The sequence below is a fragment of the Panthera tigris genome, chromosome B3 (assembly GCF_018350195.1).
Source record: "Panthera tigris isolate Pti1 chromosome B3, P.tigris_Pti1_mat1.1, whole genome shotgun sequence".
In the NCBI taxonomy this organism is placed as follows: Eukaryota; Metazoa; Chordata; class Mammalia; order Carnivora; family Felidae; genus Panthera; species Panthera tigris.
In genome coordinates, this window is record NC_056665.1 from 58,505,689 (window position 1) to 58,532,095 (window position 26,407).

General features: G+C 35.9%; 1 protein-coding gene across 1 annotated transcript; it reads right to left on the bottom strand.

The window, feature by feature from the left end:
- Positions 1 to 1,382: 1,382 nt before the first annotated feature.
- Positions 1,383 to 25,947, bottom strand: TERB2 (telomere repeat binding bouquet formation protein 2). Its single transcript, XM_007081761.3, has 7 exons — positions 25,686 to 25,947; positions 25,490 to 25,571; positions 24,592 to 24,731; positions 22,189 to 22,250; positions 18,326 to 18,411; positions 10,412 to 10,500; positions 1,383 to 1,540 (listed from the first exon to the last, which is right to left on the bottom strand). Exons 1-7 carry the CDS (start codon positions 25,747 to 25,749, stop codon positions 1,401 to 1,403), a joined length of 663 nt encoding a protein of 220 aa, XP_007081823.1. The 5' UTR covers positions 25,750 to 25,947; the 3' UTR covers positions 1,383 to 1,400.
- Positions 25,948 to 26,407: the final 460 nt, after the last annotated feature.

The window sequence follows — 26,407 nt, forward strand, 5'->3', positions numbered from 1 at the left end:
GAGTTTAACCACAAATACAAATATAAATATAAATAAGGAGAAGTTACCATATGGGAAAAACAGAACTTTCAAATGCTAATGCTGAGATTAATGTTAAAATTTTGTATTATAAAATTTGAGTCATGAAGAAAGACCAGGGCCCACATATACCCAAATGATCCAAACACTTAAAAAAAGCGCATTTTCTTTAGTTAATTGTACGGTTGATATGCACTTCCTAGGTGAAAGTATAGTTTTATTTTATTTTATTTTTTTCAAGTTTGGACTGCTTTATAGAGAGAATCCCAAGCAGGCTCTGTGCTGTCAGTACAGAGCCCAATGTGGGGCTCAATCTCATGAACTATGAGATCATGACCTGAGTTGAGATCAAGAGTCAGATACTCAACTGACTGAGCCACCCAGGTGCCCTGGAGAAAGTACAGTTTTAAAAAGATGATAGCTTCACAAAAAATATATATCATTTACAAATCTTCAAAAAGTACTAAACCCAACAGATTCAACATAGTATGACCATATGAATAAAGATAAGAAGTTGCTATCTTGAAATCATTATATCTCATTACTATTTTAACTTTTTTAGAAAACGAGCCAAGCATGTTGGCTTGTTTCTGGGTTCTCTTTGCAGATCTACTGTCACTTATATCTGTCATAGACTACAGCATATACATTGTGAAACAGTGGGAAAGCCCTGGCTTGGAAAATCAAGACAGTTGTGTTCTAGTCCTGTTTTGGCAACCAACTAGTCACCCTAGACAAGACATCCTCTCAAGGCCTTCACTTCCTCATTGTTCTCCAAGGTCCTTTCCAGCACTGTGATTCTAAGGTGACTTGAGGATTCATTTCAGAGGATACAACACTCATTTACATTAAATTCCTACTGGTACATGTTATCAGGAACTGTCCACACATGAAGTCTGAATCATTAAAGTGCTTTACTCTGTATTTTTCAAGCCAGAAACAGTAATTCAGAACTAAACAGTAACATTCTAATTTTTTAATTAAAATAAGATGATCAGAATCATAAAACTTAACATTGAATCTAGAAAAACATATATAATTAATTGAATGTTAAAGCCAAAAGAGTATCTGGCAGAGAGGGAGAGAGAGAAAGACTGAGACTTCTTATAAAGTGTTTTTATGACATTTACTCTATAACAACTGTGTACTCAGGATTTGTGGACATAACATTACAAACTGGGGAGAAAATCCAGCCCAAATGTCAAAACACAGAGCCAAAATGATTCTGAATTTCCTTAAAAACACATTTTGAGAAAGAAAGAGAAAAATTCTTCCCCATTTCCCCAAACCCCTTGTCCCAAGGGGAGAGTGTAAAATCATGTACATCTTTGCTAATATTTTATAAAAAAACAAATAACTAGATATAAGTACAATTTAACTTATTATTTTCTCTTCAATTTGCTTTTTATAGCTGACATGTTAATTTCATTTTGAACATGGTATGCCAAATATCCTGAGCTTCCAGGAATAAAGTCACGTAGCTCCCCAAGGAATTTCTTCATGGAATCAATTGATATATAACCTACAAAATTAAAAATATATATACATTTGAAATCCTATCGTACTATTACACTATTTGTTTTTCAATGTCTTTGATTTATTAGAATTAAGATTTTTAAATAATGTTTTTAGAAAGAAGTAAAAAGAAGAAATAATACCAGTGAGAAGATTCTCCATGAAACTTGATAATTATTAGGGAACACCTTTCTTCCCGACTCCCCACTCCGTCCAACCTTCTACCTCCTTTTATTTTATTTTAAATGTTTATGTATTATTGAGAGACAGAGAGACACAGAGCGTGAGCAGGGGAGGGATGGAGAGAGGGGGAGACACAGAATCTGAAGTAGGCTCCAGGCTCCGAGCTGTCAGCACAAGACACAGGGCTCAAACTCACAAACTGCGAGATCATGACCTGAGTCCAAGTCGGTCGCCCAAACAACTGAGCCACTCAGGCGCCTCTACCTCCTTTTAAAACACAAATATTTCGGGGTGCCTGGGTGGTTCAGTAGGTTAAATGTACAACTTTGACTCATGTCATGATCTTGCAGTTCGTGGGCTCAAGCCCTGCATTGGGCTCTGTGCCAACAGCTGAGAGCCTGGAGCCTGCTTTGGATTCTGCATCTCCCTCTCTCTCTGCCCCTCCCCTGCTCACACTCTGTCTCTCTCTGTCTCTCAAAAATGAATAAATGTAAAAATATTTTTTTTAATAATAAATAAAACACAAATTTTGATTACCCACTTTGACTACTGAGAGTGTAATGTCCAGGTTGGGGATAAAACATAAAGTACTTAGACTAAAATAACTGGGAAATGTGTCTGGCTTAGAGTATAATCACTCAGAACTATCTATCCAACTAGCTACTAACAGCATCAACAGCTCATCTTCACCAGCAGAGCTGGGAACACTTTCCTGCATGGCTAACACTGGGATAACATTGTTTAATAAGAAATTAAGGAAAGCCAATATTACTGCTTAGTCAACAAGGGTTTTGGGTGTGAGTAATTTTGATGTCATTAATAATCTGAAATTGATAAAAGTATCAAAAAACACCCACCTAGAATGCAGAGAGCTTAAGGACTCAATAACATTAAGCAATATTACCTTGATAGCAACTGCTTATCTGAGTGATTATATTTTAAGTGTATTGTGTTTGTAGTTTATATTAAAACTGAAACCTAGTTTAAAAGTAAATACTGTATGAGAAAACCTCTGATAGAGCTCAAAGATGATTGAGTTTAAAACACCACCATCAACATGTGGTACATATGCATATAATTTGATTGCTTCTAATAATAGATAATAAATTCACAGCTAATAAATTAACTATGAATTAAATAATATAAAACTGAGTAGTGCCTTTAAAGATATTTTAATCATAATCATTTACTTCAGAAAATCTCTTGAAATACTATTACTACACTCTACGTGGTTCATGATTTTTGCCTAATGACTAGGTTCTGTATAAAATAAACTAGTGCAGAAAAATATTAACATTTAGTTAACTGCACATATACACAGTATGTGAAGTTTCTAAAGATATGTATGAGGATAGGAGTTTTAAAAATAATTATTATATTGATAAAAATATTCCTATAATTATAAGAAGGACATTTATGCATCAGAAATAGATTATTGTAGCAGTTTTGAAGTAATTATGACTTTTGGCTGAAGTCAACTGACGCCCAATTTATACTAGCTTAAACAAAAAGGGAGTGTACTAGAAAGACACTGCCATATCAACCAAGCTTGTGAAGAAGGCAGGCATGTTGCTGGGCCTCAGAAGTAACTAGCTCTCATTGTTGTCTCTTACTGGTATCCAGTTTTTCTCTACATGTTAATTTCATTTTCCTTTCTTGAGGCAAGTTGGCTTTAGTAGAAAACATGGGCCCCCAATGCTCCCAAGTTTTGTATCTTAGAGCTATGGTTACCTGAATGAGAATGATTTGACTGGCTGCATTCCATGTCAAAAAATCTAGAGAAAAGCTGTGACTGGCCCAACTTATATCAGGTAATCGTTCCCAAAGCAACTGTTAGAGGTGAAGAGCAAGCTCATGTTTTAGAAAATGACTGTTTCTGTGTAACCCAGATGAACTGGGGGGCGGGGCGGGGAGGCGAGAAAAAAGAGTTCCTAGGAAAGGTATTCTTGGTGGAGGATTCCATAAGTGTCTGTGGTAACCAGCCTCCCAAATGGCCCTAAATGATCCCTATCTCTTAGTGTTCACCAGTTTCTGTAGTCTCTGGAAGGAGATTCTGTATTTGGGTGTGTCTTTGTGACCAATAGCACATGGTCGAAGTGATGGTTTGTCACTTCTAAGAGTAGGATAAAAAAAGCATAGTGGCTTCTGTCTTGGGTAGGCTCTTTTCCCTCTTGCAGTTCTCTCTCTGAGGAAAGCAAGCTACCATGATGTGAACAGCCCTTATGGATAGGCCCACATGATGAGGAGTAGGGCCTTGAGCTGAAAATCAGCAAAGACCCAAGCCTGTCAACAACCACATGAGTGAGCTTTGAAATGTATTTCCCAGTTCTAGTTGTGCCTTGGAGTAACTGTAGCCTGGCTAACAACTTGACTGTAACCTTGTGAAAGACTCTAAGACAGAAATATCTAAGATGCTCCTGGATTCTTGGCCCTCAGAAACTATCAAGTAATAAATGTTCATTGTTTTAAACTGCTAACTTTTAGAGCAATTTGTTACACAGTAATAGATAACTAATAAAGTACCTATGATAAGTTCCCAAACTTTTAATTATCAGAACTTTTTGGTTTGAAAATTTTGCCTGCAAGATATTTACTCTTTTTTTTTATTAATAATACATGTAGCTATCAATCAGAACTTCTTCTGATAACCAGTGATATCAGACTGAAAGAATTTAATTCCAGTCAAAAGCAAAAACCAAACAAAAAACAGACCAAAAAAAAAAAAATCCCTTGATATTTTATAGGACATTTGGCACTATCTGAAGACATTTTTCGTTGTCACAATTTGGGGCCACTGGGTTCTATGGCATAGCTCCAATTTGTATTTTCTGCAACCTAACATCTAATTAGTTCTATTTTAAGAGATTTATCATTCATTGAGCTAAATCTAACCCGTTTTGAGGAAGAGACAATTAAGTTATAGTCACAGAAATTACTACCACTGCCTAAATTAGAACTGTCATTCACTACATTCCAACAAGTTATTCCTTCCTGTACAAGCAGATGGGCATGATTTTAAAAAAGGAAGTACTTGTCATTTTATATCAAAATTAAAGACAAATGAATTATCTCTAAAAATTGAAACTTTCTTCCAAGAAAGTGCTATAAAATTTTAACATAGGGGTGCCTAGATGGCTCTATTGGAAAAGCATGTGACTCTTGATCTTGGGGTCATGAATTTGAGCCCCATGATGGGTATAAAGATTACTCAAGATAAATAAATAAAATTTTTTGTAATTTTTATTTAATTTATTTTTTTAATTTACATCCAATTTAGTTAGCATATAGTGCAACAATGATTTCAGGAGTAGATTCCTTAATGCCCCTTACCCCTTTAGCCCATCCCCCTCCCACAACCCCTCCAGCAACCCTCTGTTTGTTCTCCATATTTATGAGTCTCTTATGTTTTCATTCCCTTCCTTGTTTTTATATTATTTTTGCTTCACTTCCCTTATGTTCATCTGTTTTGTATCTTAAAGTCCTCATATGAGTGAAGTCATATGATATTTGTCTTTTTCTGACTGACTACCCTCTAGTTCCATCCACATAGTTGCAAATGGCAACATTTCATTCTTTTTGATTGCCGAGTAATACTCCATTGTATACGTATATACCACATCTTCTTTATCCATTCATCCATCGATGGACATTTGGGCTCTTCCCATACTTTGGCTATTGTTGGTAGTGCTACTATAAACACTGGGGTGTATGAGCCCCTTTCGAAACAGCACACCTGTATCCCTTGGATAAATACGTAGTAGTGCAATTGCTGGGTCACAGGGTACTTCTATTTCTAACTTTTTGAGGAACCTCCATACTGTTTTCCAGAGTGGCTGCACCAGTTTGCATTCCCACCAGCAGTGCAAAAGAAATCCTCTTTCTCTGCATCCTTGCCAAAATCTGTTGTTGCCTGACTTGTTAGCCATTCTGACAGGTGTGAGGTGGTATCTCATTGTGGTTTTGAGTTGTATGTCCCTGATGATGAGTGATGTTGAGCATTTTTTCCTGTGTCGGTTGGCCATCTGGATGTGTTCTTTGGAGAAGTGTCTACTCATGTCTTTTGCCCATTTCTTCACTGGATTATTTGTTTTCTGGGTGTTGAGTTTGATAAGTTCTTTATAGATTTTGGATACTAACCCTTTATCTGATATGTCATGTGCAAATATCTTCTCCCATTCCACAGGTTACCTTTTAGTTTCGCTGATTGTTTCCTTTGCTGTTTAGAAGCCTTTTATTTTCATGAGGTCCCAATAGTTTATTTTGCTTTTGTGTCCCTTGCCTCCAGAGACGTGTTGAGTAAGAAGTTGCTATGGCCAAGGTCAAAGAGGTTTTTGTCTGCTTTCTCCTTGAGGATTTTGATGGCTTCCTGTCTTACATTGAGGTCTTTCATCCATTTTGAGTTTATTTTAGTGTGTGGTGTAAGAAAGTGGTCCAGGTTCATTCTTCTGCATGTCACCATCCAGTTTTCCCAGCACCACTTGCTGAAGAGACTGTCTTTATTCCATTGGATATTCTTTCCTGCTTTGTCAAAGATAGTTGGCCATACATTTGTGGGTCCATTTCTGGGTTCTCTATTCTGTTCCATTGATCTGAGTGTCTGTTCTTGTGCCAGTACCATACTGTCTTGATGATTACAGCTTTGTGATACAGCTTGAAGTCTGGGATTGTGAAACCAGCTTTGGTTTTCTTTTTCAAGATTGCTTTGACTATTCTGGGTCTTTTCTGATTCCATACAAATTTTAGAATTATTTGTTCTGGCTCTGTGAAGAATGCTGGTATTATTTTGATAGGGATTGCATTGAATATGTAGATTGCTTTGGGTAGTATTGACATTTTAACAATATTTGTTCTTCCTATCCAGGAGCATGGAATCTTTTTCCATTTTTTTGTGTGTGTCTTCTTCAATTTCTTTCATAAGCTTTCTATAGTTTTTGGTGTATAGATTTTTCACCTCTTTGGTTAGATTTATTCCTAGGTATTTTATGGTTTTTGGTGCAATTGTAAATGGGATCGATTCCTTGATTTCTCTTTCTGTTTCTTCATTGTTGGTGTATAGGAATGCAACCAATTTCTGTGCATTGATTTTATATTCTGCCTTTTGCTGAATTCATGGATCAGTTCTAGCAGTTTTTTGGTGGAATCTTTTGGGTTCTCCATATAGAGTACCATGTCATCTGTGAAGAGTGAAAGTTTCATGTCCTCCTGGCCGATTTGGATGCCTTTTATTTCTTTTTATTTCTCAATCATGTCTGATTGCTGAGGCTAAGACTTCCAATACTATGTTGAATAACAGTGGTGAAAGTGGACGTCCCTGTCTTGTCCTTGACCTTGGGGGGAAAGCTCTCAGTTTTTCCCCATTGGGGATGATATTAGGGGTGGGTCTTTCATATATGGCTGTTATGATCTTGAGGTATAATTCTTCTATCCCTACTTTCTTACAAGTTTTTATCAAGACGGGATGCTGTATTTGGTCAAATGCTTTCTCTGCATCTATTGAGAGGGTCATGTGGTTCTTGTCCTTTCTTTTATTAATTTGATGAACCACATTGATTGTTTTGTGGATATTGAACCAGCCCTGCATCCCAGGTATAAATCCCACTTGGTCGTGGTGAATAATTTTTTAAATATATTATTGGATCTGGTTGGCTAATATCTTGAGTATTTTTGCATCCATGTTCATCAAGGTAATTGGTCTATAGTTCTCCTTTTTACTGGGGGCTTTGGTTTTGGAATCAAGGTAATGCTGGCTTCATAGAAAGAGTTTGGAAGTTTTTCTTCCATTTCTATTTTTTGGAACAGCTTCAAGAGAATAGGTGTTAACTCCTCCTTAAATGTTTGGTAGAATGCCCCTGGACAGCCATCTGGCTCTGGACTCTTGTTTTTTGGGAGATTTTTGATTACTAATTTGATTTCTTTACTGGTTATGGGTCTGTTCAAATTTTCTATTTCTTCCTGTTTCAGTTTTGATAGTGTATATGTTTCTAGGAATTTGTCCATTTCTTCCAGATTGCCCATTTTATTGGCATATAATTGCTTATAATATTCTCTTATAATTGTTTTTATTTCTGCTGTGTTGGTTGTGATCTCTCCCTTTCATTCTTGATTTTATTTATTTGGGTCCTTTCCTTTTTCTTTTTGATCAAACTGGCTAGTGGTTTATCAATTTTGTTAATTCTGTCAAAGAACCAGCTTCTGGTTTCATTGATCTGTTCTCCTGGGTTTTTTTGTTTCGATAGCATTGATTTCTGCTGTAATCTTTATTTCCTGTCTTCTGCTGGTTTGGGTTTTTGTTTTTGTTTTTGTTTTTGTTTTTGTTTTTTTTTCTGTTCTTTTTCTAGCTCTTTAAGGTGCAAGGTTAGGTTGTGTATCTGTGACCTTTCTTCCTTCTTTAGGAAGGCCTGGATTGCTATATACTTCCCTCTTATGACCGCCGTTGCTGCGTCCCAGAGGTTTTGGGCTGTAGTGTTATCATTTTCATTGGCTCCCATGTACTTTTTAATTTCCTCTTTAACTTCTTGGTTAGCCAATTCGTTCTTTAGTAGGATGTTCTTTAGTCTCCAAGTATTTGCTATCTTTCCAAATGTTTAGTGTTTCATAGTGTTGTGGTCTGAAAATACGCATGGCATGATCTTGATCTTTTTGTACTTGTTGAGGGCAATAAATAAATAAATTTTTAAAAATAAAATTTTAATGTGGAAACTTAAAGAAAGAAAATAATTAGTAAGAAAATTTTTAAAAATCAGAAAATTTTACTATTGTTCTACCTATAAAATGAAAAAAAGACTATCACAAGTTAAAATTTTACTTTAAAAATTCTGGCTAATGATTATTTTTTATATTTTTTTATTATTTTATTTTTATTTTTTATTTTAGAGAGAGAGGTGTGGGGTGGGGAGAGGGACAGAGGGAGGAGAGAGACAGAGAAAGAAAGAGAATCCCGAGCAGGCACTGCACTCAGTGCATAGTCTGACACAGGAGTCAATCCCATGACCCTGGGACCACAGCCTGAGCTGAAGTCAGGAGTCAGATGCTCAACTGACTGAGCCACCCAGGCACCCTGACTAATGACTATTTCTACAGTTCTTTTTCAGTTTGTTTTTAATATAACACTATCATGTCTTTTGAATAGTCAGACAGCAATGAAACATAGAGCAGCATTGTTACGTGTCCAAATCTAAGCATTTGTCTTTATTGTGCTGATTTTAACATTTATCATTGATTTTTTAAAAATGTTATCAAATGTTTGATATGTCCAAATGAACATGGGACATTTAGTAACTGGTGATAGAGTTGCCTGAAAAAAAAATCAATACCAGTAACATGCCACAACCATGGTTTAAGGGGTACTTGCATTTTATCTGAATGTTTAGGTCTAGGGATAAGTCAGGGTAGCAGTCACTATTCCCAATATTAGAACTTAAGTACTTCTACATAGTTCATTGTCCTTTGCAGTCCACATTTACTCCTCAAAGGCCCAGAACTGACTTCTCCGCTATCAAAGCTGGGTAGCAGTTTTCTTTGATGTCCCTAAGATTCAGTCTCAACCTACACATTAAAAGTTCTTTTTCAAAGTGCTTTTCTAAAGGCCAATTTATTACTCAGATGAACAGGAGGAAAAAAAAATGAAACAAATGGCTAGACAAAATGGTAAGAAGGAATAATACTATGAGAGAAGACATCTAGGAATCTGTGGACTACTTGCAAGAGGTAGTTTTGACACTCGTAAAGAAAGTGTGAGAAAAATACAAATGATTTTTAAAATGAAATTTCAAAAACCTGTATTTTTTGGGGCGCCTGGGTGGCGCAGTCGGTTAAGCGTCCGACTTCAGCCAGGTCACGATCTCGCGGTCCGTGAGTTCGAGCCCCGCGTCAGGCTCTGGGCTGATGGCTCGGAGCCTGGAGCCTGTTTCCGATTCTGTGTCTCCCTCTCTCTCTGCCCCTCCCCCGTTCATGCTCTGTCTCTCTCTGTCCCAAAAATAAATAAAAAAAAAACGTTGAAAAAAAAAAAACCTGTATTTTTTATGTTGCTGTATTTTAAAGACAATTTTTTTTTAATCTCTATTTTAAAAAAAAGATCAATGACATTACTGAATACCACCCAGATCAAAGTATCTAACTATCCACCTCATTTAGCACTAAGTCCCAGAGGCCACTTTTCAACTGGTTCCCTAAGTTCCATCCTCTCACATCAGCCTTAGTAAGCCATTTTTTCTTTACATCGGGCACTGGAAAAGCCAAATATGGAGTCCACGGACACCTGAGAACCTCTCTAAATTATATGTGAAGTTTGTGTATTATGTTTGTGTGTGTGTGTATGCTAGGGAAAGGGGTCTATGTTTCATCAGATTCTCAAAGGAAACTATGATTACAGTGGTCCATATAATTTATCTTCCAAATTGGTATGCCTGAGAGTAAAAAACTGATGCCAGGACAACAGGCATAAACTGGGACTGTCTTATGTAAAAACATGGATGTATATTCACACTACCAATAGACCAGTGTTTTAACAGAAAATATGGGGCCTATCTTAGGGTCAATTCTACAGATTTATTTAATGTAAATGATATCTCTTCTATTAGTATATGTAACAGAAGGGACTCTACTTGCCAGGCTAGTACAACAGCAGCTTTATTGTACAAAATATTCTTTTGTTTCTTCCCTACTTGGGTTTTCTCTAAATTTTATTTTAAATTACCTGTTACCATGTTGTTCACTGGATAATTCTGAAGAGGGAAGTACATCTGCTTTTCCGTAACTGGAGTCCTTATAAAATGCTTTTCTCCGCTATAAAACGAAACATACAGAAAGTCATATTTATATTTGGGTTTTTTTCCTGAAAAATTATTCCAGGCAATATGTAATCTATTTGCTCTTTTTTTTCTTAAATTTTTTAAAGTTTATGCAAGGGAGGGGCAAGGGAGGGGCAAGGGAGGGACAGAAAGAGAGGGAGAGAAAGAGAATCCTAAGCAGGCTCTGCAATGTCAGTGAGGAGCCTGATGCGGGGCTTGAACCCACAAACCATGAGATCATGACCTGAGCCGAAATCAAGAGTCAGCTGATCAACTGACTGAACTGCCCTGGCACCCCAATAATCTACTTGCTCTTGATCAGATTTCAGTTTTATTGGGTGAAATGTTAAATGTGAACTTTTGTGCTTCTAAGTAATACAAGGGCCCATTCAGTTTTCCTGGCCACTTGACAAAGCAAATTTTTAATGTAGAAATCTAAGTCTTTTTTTTCAATATTCTGAAAAGCATAATAATTCAATAATACTTTATAATTAGATAAAATACATATATACGTATGTAATCTTAAATATGCTAAAAAAAGCAGAGTGGGTTCTATTTTAAGTAATCACAGCATTTTTGTTATTCAGTGTTTAAATAACTGAAACTCTGTCAACTAGTACTTCAATACTGTAATAAATAAAAAATGATATCTGGGAAAATCATGAGGTATACTGATTCTGAAGTAACTTCTGAGTTAAAAAGAAAAAAAGTTAAATTATTCCGAGTGTGGTTGTATAGTATAATTAATTACATTCTAACTTTTAAGAGCTAAGTAGTTTTCAACTAAAAGATCCTATTTTTTAACTATGCCAAATAACAATGTTTGCTATATTTAGCCTGTATGTAATTAATAGCTAATATAATTATGAAAACAAAAACCTCAATAATTAAAAATTGGGGTCATCCTTTATTATTTTCCTTTAAAAATCTAAAATTAGGGGCGCCTGGGTGGCTCAGTCGGTTGAGTGGCCAACTTCAGCTCAGGTCATGATCTCGCGGTCCATGAGTTCAAATCCCGCGTCAGGCTCTGTGCTGACAGCTCAGAGCCTGGAGCCTGTTTCAGATTCTGTGTCTCCCTCTCTCTGACCCTCCCCTATTCATGCTCTGTCTCTCTCTGTCTCAAAAATAAATAAACGTTAAAAAAATTTTTCTAAAAAATAAAAAAATTTAAAAAAAAATAAAAATCTAAAATTACAGTTAGTATAGTAAAAACTTTATTTTCAATTTGTTTAAAAATTAGATTTCATCTGAAGTCTTCTTCTTCTTCTTCTTCCTTTTTTTTCATCTGAACTCTTCTAAAAGAAACTATGGCTCACTTAGGATAAGATCCTTCAAATAAAGCAAAATAATATTCCCAAAAGAATCAGAAACTGAAAGGGATAACCTTTATTATTATTATTTATCAAGGCTCTAAAATTTTTGGCTAAGCAATGAGATGGAGGAGGAGAGGGAAAGAAATGGAAGACATATCTAGTTAAAAGGAAGAAGCAATCTTTCATATTAACAAATTACCCTGAAAAGCCAAGAGAATCAACTGAAATATTTCTAGAATCTTAAAGATTCCAAGTGGGTAGTTATAAGACAAATACTGCCAAATCAATCACTTTACTTTATAATAGTAATAACTAATAAAAAATAAAATGAAAAAAAACCTGATCCAATCCACAGCAGCAGCAAAATTCATAAAAATCTATAATAACCAACACAAGAAATATATGATTCTATATGTAGGAAAGTAGGAAACTTTACTCAGATATAGAAAAGAAAAGTAGGGGTGCCTGGGTGGCTCAGTTGGTTAAGCGTCCCACTTTGGCTGAGGTCATGACCTCGCCGCTGGTGAGTTCGAGCCCTGTATTGGACTCTCTGCTGACAGCTGGCAGCATGGAGCCTGCTTCAGATTCTGTGTCTCCTGCTCTGTCTGCCCCTCCCCCGCTCATGCTCTGTTGCTTTCTGTCAAAAGTAAATAAACATTAAAAAAAATTTTCTTAAATAAAAGAAAAATAAAGAAAAACAGAAAACATTCTCCTGGATAGGAATACTGAAAATTATAAAGGCCTAGGGATTCTCAAATTTAAGTTTAACACAATTCTCAATAAAATCCCAAAGGGATTTTAGAGGTTAAGAAAAAATAATTCTAAAATTTACCTGAACAACAACATATTAGAAAATCAAATAGGAGGCAGACCGAATGTGTAATAGAATGAAAAAAAAAAAAAACAAAACCTAGCAACAATCTTAAAAGACATACAAGATTTGTATGAAAAAAAATATGAAAATGTTCCTTAAGGGCCAAAAAGAAAATTTAAAAAAGTGGGGGGAAAAATACCATTTTCTTAGATAGGAAGATTTGGTATCAAAAATAGTCTCCTTAAGTTAATCTATAATTTTTTTTTGTAATGTCACTAAAAATAATAATTTTTGAAAATATTAACAAGGTGGTTCTAAAATTCAAATAGAAAAATAAACCAGAAAGAATAGCTAAGCATTAGGTAAAAACTAAGTAAGTACAAATAAACTATGGATTTAATTAATTGTAAAAAATAAAATAAAAATAAAAGTCTTCTGTAAAAACAAAAAGAATAGCTAAGAAAATCTGAAAAAGAGTAAAGAAGAGAAACTAGCACTAGATATTAAATCATATTATAACTAACTAAAACAGAGTGGTGCTGTTGTATGACAAATGAATGGAATATAAAAATGTAAAATCCAGAAATAGACCCAAATACTTACAGGGAACTAACCTATAATAAAGGTGGCATTTTAAGACAGTGAGGGAAAAGATGAATTATTGAATCAATAGCCACAAGTAGGGTAGCTATCTGCAGGAAAAAAAGAAAAAGAAAGTACATCCCCACCTCATATCTTATGTCAAGATATACTCCAAATGTGTCACAGATTTAAATTGGAAGATAAAGTCATCATTAAGAAGAAACCATAGCAAAAAATATTGATGATAATAATCTTTTTAAAAATTTTTTTAATGATTATTATTTTTTTTTTTAATTTTTTTTTTAACGTTTATTTATTTTTGAGACAGAGGGAGATAGAGCATGAATGGGGGAGGGTCAGAGAGAGAGGGAGGCACAGAATCTGAAACAGGCTCCAGGCTCTGAGCTGTCAGCACAGAGCCCGACGCGGGGCTCGAACCCACGAACTGCAAGATCGTGACCTGAGCTGAAGTCGGACGCTTAGCCGACTGAGCCACCCAGGCGCCCCAATGATTATTTATTTTTGAGACAGAGACAGAGCGTGAGCAGGGGAGGGGCAGAGAGAGAAGGAGACGCAGATTCTGAAGCAGGCTCCAGGCTCTGAGCTGTCAGCACAGAACCCAATGCAGGGCTTGAACTCACAAGCTGTGAGATCATGACCTGAGCCGAAGTTGGACACTTAACGGACTGAGCCACCCAGGCACTCCACTGATGATAATAATCTTAAGAGTAGGAAGACTTTCCTAAGTACAATACAAAACCCAGAAAGCCATTAAAGAAAATGTTAATAAGTATGAATGTATACAGTAAAACATTTCTGCATGATAAAACCTAACTTTTTTTTAATGTTTATATTTGAGAGAGAGAGAGGGAGCAGGGGAGAGGCAGAGAGATAGAGAGGAAGACAGAAGATAGGAAGTGGGCTCTGTGCTGACAGCAGAGATCCCAGTGCAGGGCCTGAACCCACAAACCATGAGACCATGTCCTGAGCCGAAGCTGGACGCTTAACCAATTGAGCCACCCAGGCACCCTCAAAACTTAACATTTTTGAAGTCGAAGACGGAGACGCCTGAGTGGCTCAGTCGTTTAAGTATCCAGCTCTTGGTTTTAGCTCAGGTCATGATCTCACAGCTTTGTGTGTTGACCTCACAGCTTTGTGGATTCTAGCCCCAAGTTGGGCTCTGTGCTATGTGGAGCCTGCTTGGGATTCTTGCTCTCCCTCTCTCTCTGCCCCTCCCCAACTTGCACTGTCTCTGTCTCTCTCAAATAAATAAATACATAAAAAATAAAGTCAAAAGACAATAGGCTAGGAATTATTAATTGTAATTTATTTCACAAAGAAGTAATTCTCCTAAAAGGTAAAGAGTTCTTATCAAAAAATAAAAATAAAAATAAAAATAAAACTCAATCGATAGGAAAATGTGCAAAGGATATGAACAAACAGTTCACAGAAAAGGAGATACAAGTGATTCTCAAACATCTGAAGACACTCAGCCTCATTCATAATAATAGCAATTCAAACAAAACTAGAGTGAGATACCATTTTATACCTATTAGATTGGCAAAGACCAAAATATATGATAGCACACTGTATTGGAGAAGGTGCAGGTGAAAGAAGGGTGACTAACTATCCCAGTTTACCCTGGATTTAGGGGTTGCTCAGGAGACAGAGCTTTTCAGTGTTAAAACCAAGACAATCCTTAGCAAACCTGGATGTTTGTTGGTAAACAAACCTGAGAAAGGCACTTTTAAATATAACCAGTAGGAGCATAAATTGGTTTTACCTATATGGAAAGTAATTTGATAAGACCTATCAAGGATACAAATCTGCATACCTTTTGACCTAGCAATTCACCTCCTAAGAATTACCCTACAGATACTTGCACACATACAAAATGACATTACATGATCATCCACTGAAGCACCACTTTTAATAGCAAACTAGAAATGACCTAACAGTCCACTGAAATAAGGGACTAGGTAAATAAATTATGACAAATTCATACTGTGGAATACTATACAGTACAAAAATGAAAAAGCTCTTTATGTAATAATATGGAATGATCTCTAAGGTAAAATGATTGAGTGAAAGAAGGCAAGGGACTGAACAGGGCTTATAGTCTATCACTATTTGTGAGAAAAAGGAGAAATGAAAATATTTATATTAATTTGCTAGTATATGCACATATAAGAAACTAGTAATAATGGTTGCTTCTGAGAGAGCAATTGGCTTGTTAGGGACCAGTATTTTCACAGTGTCCCCTTTTGTATATATTAGATTTTGATAATTAAAATTTGAAAATAGAATAATATGTAGGCATGAAGAACTGAGGAAAAGATTTTTAAAAGGAAAATAATCAGTTTGGGACTTGCCTTGTCAGGTATTAAGATACATAAATAAAGTTATATAATTTAAAAGAATATTATATTGAGAGAGAAATAGATCCACAGATTAATGGAATAAAACCGTCTAAAAATAGATCTCCATATACGTAAAAACAACCTATGACAAAGGGAAATTACCCATCAATTAGAAATAGATTTATTATTCAAAAAACCCCATGGAAATTTCTTATTTGTAAAACAAAATCAATTTTGATCTCCTACTACCATAAACCAAAATAAATATCTGCAGAATTTAAAACTGATTTTACATTTGAATGGGCAAGAACTTTTCCAAGTATAAAAGCAATAGAAGAAATTATAAAGGAAAAGTGATCAGTTTAATGGTACAAAAATTTAAACTTGTATCTCTAAAATAGTATAAGCCAGACAACAAACTGAGGATAAAATGTGACAAACTGGCAAAAGGATAATATAGCTATTATATAAAGTTGTCAGACAAGTTGATAAGAAAAACAATGTGACCCCACACACACACAAAAAGGGAGAAAGAATAAAAACTAACCACAGAAAAGGAAATATAAAATGCTAATAAACAAATTCAAAAAGGCTCAAAGCCATTAGTAATCAAAGAAAAATAAAAATTAAAACAAAATGTATTTGTATAAAATAGCAAGAAATGTACTAATGTTAGTGGTTATCTCCAAGTGGTGCGGTTGTTTATAATTTAAATTTTCTTTATTTTATTTTCTATTTTGACAAATCACACGCATTAAGTTTCCAACAGAATAATTAAATTCATGCAATTTTCAGAAGATTTTGGGAACATATTGAGAAGTGAAAATAGCATAGTGATTAAGAGTTTGGATTCTGGATCAGCTAGACTTAGCTTCAAATTCAGTTTCACTATGTAAGTAATGTTGGGTGACAGCTCTCTGAACCTGTTTCCTCAATTGTAAAATGAGGCTAATAGTATTTATCTATCTTATAAGGTTATGAGAATCAAATGAACTGATTAGCTCACAGGTGTCTTGTATTTAGCAAGTGTTTAATAACAGGTTCATCACTTAGTATTCAGTATCACTAGTAGTATGCCAACAAAATATATGCTGAGTAGGTTCAAAGTATTTTATCTATGTTCACACTGCACCCTCTGGTGGTTCCACAAAGAAAAGGCTCTAGGTTAGATACCTACCTAAGGTATCTATTCATATCCTTTGTCTATTGTTATTGTTTTTAGATTGGACATATTTTCCCCAGATTTGTAAGCCTCCTTTGTATTTTTTAAAGAAACTAGTTTTTGTCAGATGTTTTTCCCCAGTGTATATTTTTCTTTTGACTTGATGTATGGTATTTTTATTGCCACATACAAGTTTAAAATATCTGTGGTAGTCAAACTTAATCTTTTCCTCTATGGCTTCTGAGTTTTGCAGGACAACCATTTCTTGAAGAATTTATGTATCTGATATCTTTTCTAGTCAAATGAATCACTGGGAGTTACCTTTTATTTTCGATTTCTCAGCCTTCTCTTACAAGGCCCTTAAGAATATCTTCATGGTCTTACCTCCTCTATTTTTATTTTTCTGCCTCTCTTTACCAGTTTCTTGTCTCAAAAAGCATAACAAGTAAATTCAAAGGAGTGCTATACATAGATATCCCAAGCCTTAAAATATTGATTCTCAGACTTAAGTGATAGAATATCTAGAAGTCGACCATGAAACAATGTTTTACTAAACTTAATTAAATACAAAACTTTGGGTAAATTAGATAACAACTAACTTTAAATTATAACAAATCAAATAGTAGGTACAAAAGGTATAAGAAAAAATTATGGAAGAAAAACTTAAAATTGAAAAAACTATATAAAGTAAACCCGTTTTTATATTGAAGAGAGACAGCTACTATTGGATCATTTTTATTTCAGCAATCAAATACCAGACCTTTGAAAAGCCAGTACTCTCTGAGTATTTGAAAGCCATGGAACTGGAAAATACAGAATTAGGACTAGATTACGAATAAGACTGAAACAAAGGGGGCCTCTCATAGATTGGCTCTAACACAATGGCAAGTCCATGATTGTCTTTTTAATTTCTTGAACCAAAGTGACTACATCACAAACAATTTAGAAAGGAAGGGGGAAAATCACTTAGAACTTCCAATCCTAATAAAATTATTGCTAATATATAGTATATTTCCCTATTTAGAAAATATTTAAAAAGTAATATAACAGCACTACTTATACATAAATTCTTGTTTCTTTTCTGCAAGAATAGTCTAGCATAGTGGTTGGCTCTGGAATTAGAACGACCCAGTTTAAATCCAACTTTTCCCCACTTAATAATAAAAGTTTATATGGCTTTGGGCAAATTAATCTATCTAACCATAGATTTATTTTTCTGTAAAATGGCAATGGTAATAATTATAGTATCAATCTTGTAAGAAGATGGTAAAAATTAGAGGCGCTTGGGTGGCTCAGTCAGTTAAGTGTTCCATTTTGTCTCAGGTCATGATCTCCCAGATCGTGGATTCAAGCCCTGAATCGGGCTCTGTGCTGACAGCTCTGAGCCTGGAGCCTGCTGCAGATTCTGTGTCTCCCTCTCTCTCTGCCCCTACCCGACCCATGCTCTGTCTCTCTGTCTTTCAAAAATAAACGTTAAAAAAAAATTTTAAAAGAAAAGAAGACAGTGAAAATTAAATGAGATAAACACAGTTAGTGCTCCAAGATGCCTACATTGAATTGAATATCAATGAAGTAGATGAATTCAATACCTTTTGGATAGTTCTTTTTTGTGATATATTGCTAGTTCACTGCTTTCCTTAAGGTCCTCAGTTTCCTTTGGTGTTAGTTCATCATGCTGTGGATAGCAAAAGAAATCACATTTTTAAAAATCACATCAATGATCCAATCAAATGTTTTTTCAGAAAGCAAAAAAGTAAATTAGCAATATATACCGAGAGTCTTAAAATTTTTATACACTTAGGTACATTCAATCTAGTTTGGTGTCAAAAACTTACAAAATTTTGTACACACACACAATTATACTATTTGTTTTTAGGTATATGTGATGAGGACCAGAATTGTTAAAATATCAGCTGTGGTTGTAGTAGATAGTAAAATTTGAACTAATTTTATTCTCCTATCAACTTTGGAAATTTTCCCTAATGTGGCCATATTACTTTTTAGTTTAGTGCCTGGGTGGCTCATTCGGTTAAGTGTCGGACTCTTGATTTCAGCTCAGATCATGATATGGTTCATGAGTTTAAGCCTTGCTTTTGCACTGTTAGTACAGAACATGCATGGGATTCTGTTTTCCTCTCTCTCTGCCCACCCACCCCCACACATGTTCTCTCTCTCTCTCAAAAATAAATAAATATTTAAAAGATAAGGAAAAAAATTATTAATTAAACTTAAAATTCTTGACTTGAAGATTCCTAGGCTTCCTATAAATTATAGATCAAAACTATGAAGTAAGCTGAACAAATTGTATTTCCCCTTCAAAATTAAAATGGAGTATTTAGCATGGAGTTATGAAAGAATCAAACATGCATTAAGCTTTTCAAAAAGATTATGTGAAAGTGACTCAGATACTGGTACCTATCACATAATATATTTACTTAATATGCCTTTGGGAAATATCTGTTTATGTCACAAATGTCCAAACAATAACATAACACTCCTCAAATTACTTACCAGATTTATGCATGTTGTTGCCATTCGATGAAATACCTTCTACTTATATATTCTATGGTTACATTATTATAATTGCCTAATATTCAATATCAATCAATATCTTGAAAGAACAAGTCACTTATCATAAAATCATATAATTTCCAGAGCCAGTCATCAATACAGGCATGTTCTACTAATTTTTTCATAGAAAAAATATTGGATTGGGTTGGAGCAGAGAAAATTTTGTTCCATTTTGCTAATATCTAGTATGTGAACTAAAACAGGTTTTTACCTTCTCTTTACCTCAGGTCTCTCATTTCTAAAACTGAATGATTAAATTAATGAGCTTTAAGGAGCTTTTAGCTCTAAAGTTCTGGCTTACTCAATAATAACTGTCAAATAACAATCATTCTATCACCACTCGTGTCCCTGAAAACAATATGACAAGCCAAGGATTGGATATTTTGATCCTTAGTACAACATAGCCAAAGACACTAAAATAACGGTTATTTTCAGATGATGACAACTTGGGGGAAAAAAAACAATTTAATAAAAGGAATACAAAACATATAAGTTAATTGCTTGGCTCCAGAAATATAAAGATTTCTGAAAAATTCCAAACACTGAAAAGTTAAATAATACAGTAAGTAGTATATACCTTTCACCTAGATTCACAAAGCATTAACATTTTTATCACTCTGCTGGTCCATTTGAAAATACTTGCAGATAATATGACATTTCACTCCTTAATCTTTAACTTGTTGTTGGTTTTTTTTAATGTTTATTTATTTTTGAGAGAGAGAGAGAGAGAGAGAGAGAGAGAGTGGAAGCGTGGGAGGGGCAGAGAGAAGGGGACAGGATTCGAAGTGGGCTCTGTGCTGACAGAAGTAAGCCCAATGCATGGCTTGAACTTATGAACTGTGAGATCATGACCTGAGCCAAAGTCTGACAACTGACCCAAAGTCTGACAACTGAACCACTAGGTGCCCCTAGCTTGCCTTGGCTTTAAAAAGCATTCTTTTATTTTTATAATGCCACCATCATAATTAAGACAATTAACATTAATTAAATATTACCTACTAGTCCATCTTTAAATTTTTCTGATTGTTCTCAAAATGTCTTTTTTACTTTTTATTTTAAAAATATCCAGAATCGGGGTGCCTGGGTGGCTCAGTTGGTTAAGCTTACAACTCTTGATTTCAACTCAGGTCATGATCCTGAGGTTCATCAGTTCGAGCCCTGCATCAGGCTCTGTGCTGATAGTGCAAAGCCTGCTTGGGATTCTCTCTCTCCATCTCTCTCTGCTCCTCTCCTGCTCGTGTTCACTCTCTCTCAAAATAAATAGATATTTATTTTTTAAAATATCCAGAATCCAATCAAGGTTTATACATCACACTTGGCTATATATCTCTTGATCTAGAACAGTGTCCCTGCTTTTTTATTTTTTATGGCATTGTTTTAAAGAGTCTAAGCCAGTTAGTTATTTTGTGATGTGTCTCACATTCTGGAATTCTCTGAGTGTTTACTCATAATTGGATTAAGGTTAATTAGGTTAAACATTTTGAATAAGAACACTTTATAGAAAATATTGTATACTTTTATTATATCACCTCAAGCTGAACATAATGAGAGGTTATTCCAATATTGGTGATGCTAAATTTGACCAGTTGTTTAAGGTGGTATCTGCCAGATCTCTCCATTGTGAAGGCGTATCGCTTACCTTTGTAACTACTAAGTAATCTGTGGGGTGATAATTTGAGATCATGGTTTTAACATCCATTAATGACCCTGCCTAAATCAATTATTTTACTGGGGGTGGTAAAATGGGGATTTTATATTCTACCAATGTTTCTATATTTAAATTTTTTTAAGTTTTATTTGTTTTTTTGTTTTTTGGGGGTTTTGTTTTGTTTTTTTTTGTTTTTTTTTGAGACAGACAGAGACAGTACAAGCAAGGGAAGGGCAAAGAGAGAGGGAGAGAGAGAATCCCAAACAGGCTCTGTGCTGCCAGCGAGGAGCCAGACAATAGGCTCAAAGCCATGAACCATGAGATCATGATCTGAACCAAAACCAATAGTCAGACACTCAACCAACTGAGTCGCCCAGGCGTCCGTGTATTTATTAGTTGCTATTTTATAAAGAAGTTTCTCTTATTCCATGTTTTCTTTCCTTCCTTCCATCACTCCTTCCTTCCTTCCTTTATTCCTCTTCCCACCTCATTTCCTCTCTTCCTTCTGTTCTTATTTTCCTTTCTTTATTCCTTTGGAGCATCACTACTGAATCATGGATTCTTTTAAATTTAATTCATTCCTGTCATTCTTTTTGATGCTCAAATTACCCCAAATTTGGCTATTGCATAAAAATTTTGAAGTCAAAAGCATAGGCAAATTTGAAGCAGAATAGCAAAAGCTATAAAACAGTCAATTTTCAGTTTTGTACACATTTATTGACAGGTGTTATTGAAGATATTTAAGAAATGACACAACAGAGGGATTAGTAAATCAGAATCTATGCTGGCAGTAAGGGTGCCTAGATGGTTCAGTCAGTGGAGTGTACCACTCTTGATCTTGGGGTTGTGAGTTCAAGCCGTGTGTTGGGTGTAGAGATTACTTAATAAAATAAAATAAAATCTTAAAAAAAAAATTAAAAGGAAGAATTATCTATTCTGGCCATAAAAAAACTGGGTAAATACTGTGCACCTATTACTCCCTTAATATTAGTGATAGAAGCAAATTTTCAAATTTTTTACGTGAATAATACAATAAAAATATCTCAATTTCATCAATGTGCTAGTGTAAAAACAATGTCAGACTAGATTATATTCAATAAAAGCATGTCCTTTAAATTCTATAATCTGGATCATTGGTTTTAATATGTCACAAGTAAACATTTTTAAGATTACATTGCTTTCAAAAATTTTTGAAACTGTAGATTCTAACCAAATACCTTTATTTACTCTTACCTTTTCTATCTGAAAATGTTGATCTTGTTCCCAAATAAAATTACCAAGTTTTCTTCTTATTTCTGTGGTAAGAAAAACAAATCCAATACTATTTTTTAAAGTAACTTTGTAGAGTTTTCTGAAATTTACCTGAAGTCTGAAATTTCTAAGCCAGCATTATTCCACTTGCATCAAACTCACCTAAGATAGTTGTTTAAAATGCAGATTCCTATTGAATCAGATGAATGAGGAGGAGCTCAGGAATTTGCATTTCTAACAAACTCCCCAGATGGTTCCAAAGCACTATAAGAATCATTATTGTAAAATTTTTCTGCTGGAGTATAGGTCTTCATTAGATGTTTGTATCTTTAGGCCAACCATTAATAAAGAAGACAATCTACAGTCAAAATAAAAGGTATAAAATTCCCAAATTTGTAGAGTAGAGGTCCTCAAGAATTCAATAATTTGGTAAAAGAGGAGTGGAAGAGAAACATGTCTAGTGGGCATAGTAGTGTGTGTGTGTGTGTGTGTGTGTGTGTGTGTGTGTGTGTGTGTGTGTGTTTTAAAAGTTTATTCATTTTGAGGGGGGAGGGGCAGAGAGAAAGGAAGAGAGAGAGAAGCTCAAGCAGGCTCTGCACTGTCAATGCAGAGCCCAACACGGGGCTCAAACCCACAAACCATGAGATCATGACATGAGTCAAAGCCAAGAGTTGGATGCTTAACTGACTGAGCCACTCAAGTGCCCCTAGGTCACATTCTTAATGATCTCAAAAGTTTCCATAGTAGCCCACTTGCAGACAAAAAGGTAACATCCCTCTAGACCTATGTCATCCAATATAGTTGCCACTGTACTAGCTATTTATCACTACCATATTGAAATGTATGGCTAGTCCAGATTGAGATGTACTAAAAGTGTAAAATAAAGTCTGGATTTCAAAGATTTAGCATCAAAAAAAGAATGTAAATATCCCAATGATTTTTTTATTTGTTATATATTGAAATAATATTTTAGATACATTAGGTTAAATAAATATATTAAAATTAATTTCACCTAGTAATTTCATCTATTTTTATTCACTGACTTCTTATTTATACTAGAGAATTTAAAATCAATATGTGGCTCACATTTGCATCTCACACTTCTACTAGACAATACTGGGCTAGGTAGATAATAATGTATACTTTTCAATCTTAAAAAGGAGCATGTTTTCACTGAAAACAGATTTCTTTAATTTAAATACATTTTAATGTAAGATGCTAAACTCAAAGACAGGAGTAATAATTTAAAATCAGGTCAGATAGTCATTCTATAATATAAGCCCCGTGAAGGTGGATATTCACTGATTTGCACAGTTTTTGAGTAAATTAGTTCGCCTATCCAGTCATTAATTTATTTGTATAACATTTTGGAACAATTTATTGTTATAACCAGCTCTCACAAGGACATCAACTGTGGAAGGAATCCAATCTTTGGGGTTTCTAAAGCTCTTCTATAGAAATCTTTTTCAAGTTGTTTTGTTTCGTTTTGTGCTTTGTTTTAAATAGTCTGCTTACTGGGACTTTGTTTTAGCTTCAGTCTGTCTTTCTAAGGACAGACACACATATATCAAGAATTGGGTAATATGCAAGACCTAAAATGGAGTATTTAAGGTTACCCCACAAAAGATAGGGAAATGATGTTCCAAGCAGGGAGTACTAAAAGAACCAATCTCAGAAGCAGTTTATTAACTTGCCCTTTATAGGATTGCTGAAATAATTAACATGAAAGTACTTTTATTTTTTTTATTTTTTTTTAAATGTTTATTTATTTTTGAGACAGAGAAAGACAGAGCATGAATGTGGGAGGGTCAGAGAGAGAGGGAGACACAGAATCTGAAACAGGCTCTGGACTCTGAGCTGTCAGCACAGAGCCCGACGTGGGGCTGGAACTCACGGACCGCGAGATCATGACGTGAGCCAAAGTTGGACGCTTAACCGACTCAGCCACCCAGGTGCTCCAGTACTTTTAAAAGTGTAAAGAACGGGGGCACCTAGGTGGCTCAGTCGCTTAAGCATCCGATTCTTGGCTTTAGTGCAGGTCATGATCTCATGGTTCGTGAATTGGAACTTGCTGAAGTTCACAAAACTAGTAAGTATTGGATCCTAGCCAGTAGGCACTGTGAGGGCAAGATCTGCTTTTTGTCATATTCTGCACTGAATCCCCAGTATCTGGGTTGAAACCTGACACACAGTAGGAGTTTAGTGAATGTGTGAATGAACAATAAACAAAGCTAGAATATACACCCAAGGAAATGTGATCCCAAGTCCCTTTCCACTTATATTCAATGATACAAAACACAAAAATCTCTGAGAACAAAGCTCAGTAAAGTTGGGTGACCTGTCTGGATCTGGCTAACAGAGACTGGATGACTGATCTTTGCTAACCTTTTTGCAGGCATGCAGGAGGAAGAATGAAGTGACCTAAAGCCACCGAATTTTTTACTTCAGCATTAGCCACTGCGGAGAGATAGTAGGCATGAAAAACTGTAGCGTTATCTTCTATGTAATCAAGGCTCTGATATATCCTAGGAGAAAGAAAGGGAAATATTTTAGGTTACAAAATAAAGAAGAATGTATTCAACCTTTCAAAAGAAAGAATAAACGAGTGAAAGTAGGGATAATTAGGTGTAGGCAATTAGGACACTGGGGAATAAGAGAGTGGGGTGGGCAGCCAGGGTGGTGACCAGACTTCTGCTTTGTAAACATAATGGAACAGCGATGTGAAGGGGGGTCGTAGGTGGGCAGATTGGAGGCAGAGCAACCTGTCTGAAAGCTACTGTTACATTCCGTGCCAGAGGTAATGCGGGCGTGTGCGAAGGTGGTTGCAGTACCAAGAACTTTTACAGGGTACGTGACCACAGGGTACGTGTTTGGCCACTGACCGATTAACGGGGTGGAGTTGTTATTTCCAAAAAACTCCTATGGTTTTCAGTTTGAGAGCACAGGACTTGGTGCAGGTGTGAGGGGACAATCAGGAGATTTGGTTTAAACATATTGAATGTGATGGGCCTTCAAGGCACCACGTAAACTTGTGGGAGAGACAGCTGGAAACGTAACCCTGGAACTTGGGCGGACTCGTGAACCAAGTAGGAGGCCATGTCGCTGTGTCGGAAAGGAGAAGAGAAAGGTCATTTATATCCCTCCCCGCTTCCCATCTAGGGCTGAAAACTTGCTCATTTCCAGTCTATTCCTGTGATCGATACTTATTAGGGGCCTGCAACTTCCAACGCCAGCTGCTGACTCATCGTGACCCAACAGGCACTGCCAGGTGGCCTTCAGGTACCTCAGCGTGTCTGGGTGGGAGGCATCACAGCTGAACAGGAAGTCGGCGGCCCTTGGGTCACTGATGGAGCCCCCTTCGGCCACTGTGGAGGTAAGAGCACAAGGTGAGCCTAGCAACTACCCTGGGACCAAAGCATCAGAGCGAGAAGGGATGCTCAGTTCACCACCTCACCCACCCCTTCCGCCCAGCTGCCTACCCCAGAACTGCCTCAGTTCTCCGCCGACGCTGCGGCAGAACCAACCCCGCTGCCCTTGAAACATGGCGTCCGGCTGCTTTCGGGGATGTGGGGGCGGGGCCTACCGGGGATCGCTGATTGGTCCGAGGTGCAAAGCCACGCTCAATGATTGGTTCTCAGAGTAATGGGCGGGAAAAGCCTGCGGCAAGGAGGTGAGGAGTCTGGCTGGCACTGCTGGAGCGCTGACCGGCTCTGGGGCTGTGGAGAGACCGTTCAGCTTTCCCCTGACATTGCGGAGAGCGCCTCGTCACGTTGGTGAGTTTTAAACCCTCAGTATTCAAGTTATTGTGCTATTGTTACAGGCATGGGCACAGGTTCTGTGGCATCAAGCGTTATTTTGCAGCAAAACTCATTGTATCATTTCATTTATGAGTGTTTCAGTTACAATCTCTAAAGATAAGGAGTTTCAAAAAAGCAAAACCACAATACCATTATCACACTTAAAAATAGTAATTCTTTAATATTGTCAAATTTCACCGGTGCCGAAATTTCCGGTTTTTTCAAAATTATGTTTTTCTTTTACAGTTTGCACCACCACCACACTTCGCTTCCTTGCATCACTTTTGATAAACTCTATTTTCCTGGTGTTGGGTCCATTAAATCTAAACTCTCAAAAATACTGATATAAAGCCTATAAAACATTTTACTATCTTTTTTAATGCCTGCAGGTTCTGTAACAATGG

Coding starts and splice junctions, on each gene's coding strand:
- TERB2 (XM_007081761.3), bottom strand. CDS start 25,749: ATGTTTCAAGGGCAGCGGGGTTGGTTCTGCCGCAGCGTCGGCGGAGAA. Junction 25,572..25,685: donor AGAACTGAGGCAGTTCTGGG/GTAGGCAGCTGG, acceptor TTACCTCCACAG/TGGCCGAAGGGGGCTCCATC. Junction 1,541..10,411: donor AGTGAACAACATGGTAACAG/GTAATTTAAAAT, acceptor TTAATTTTGTAG/GTTATATATCAATTGATTCC.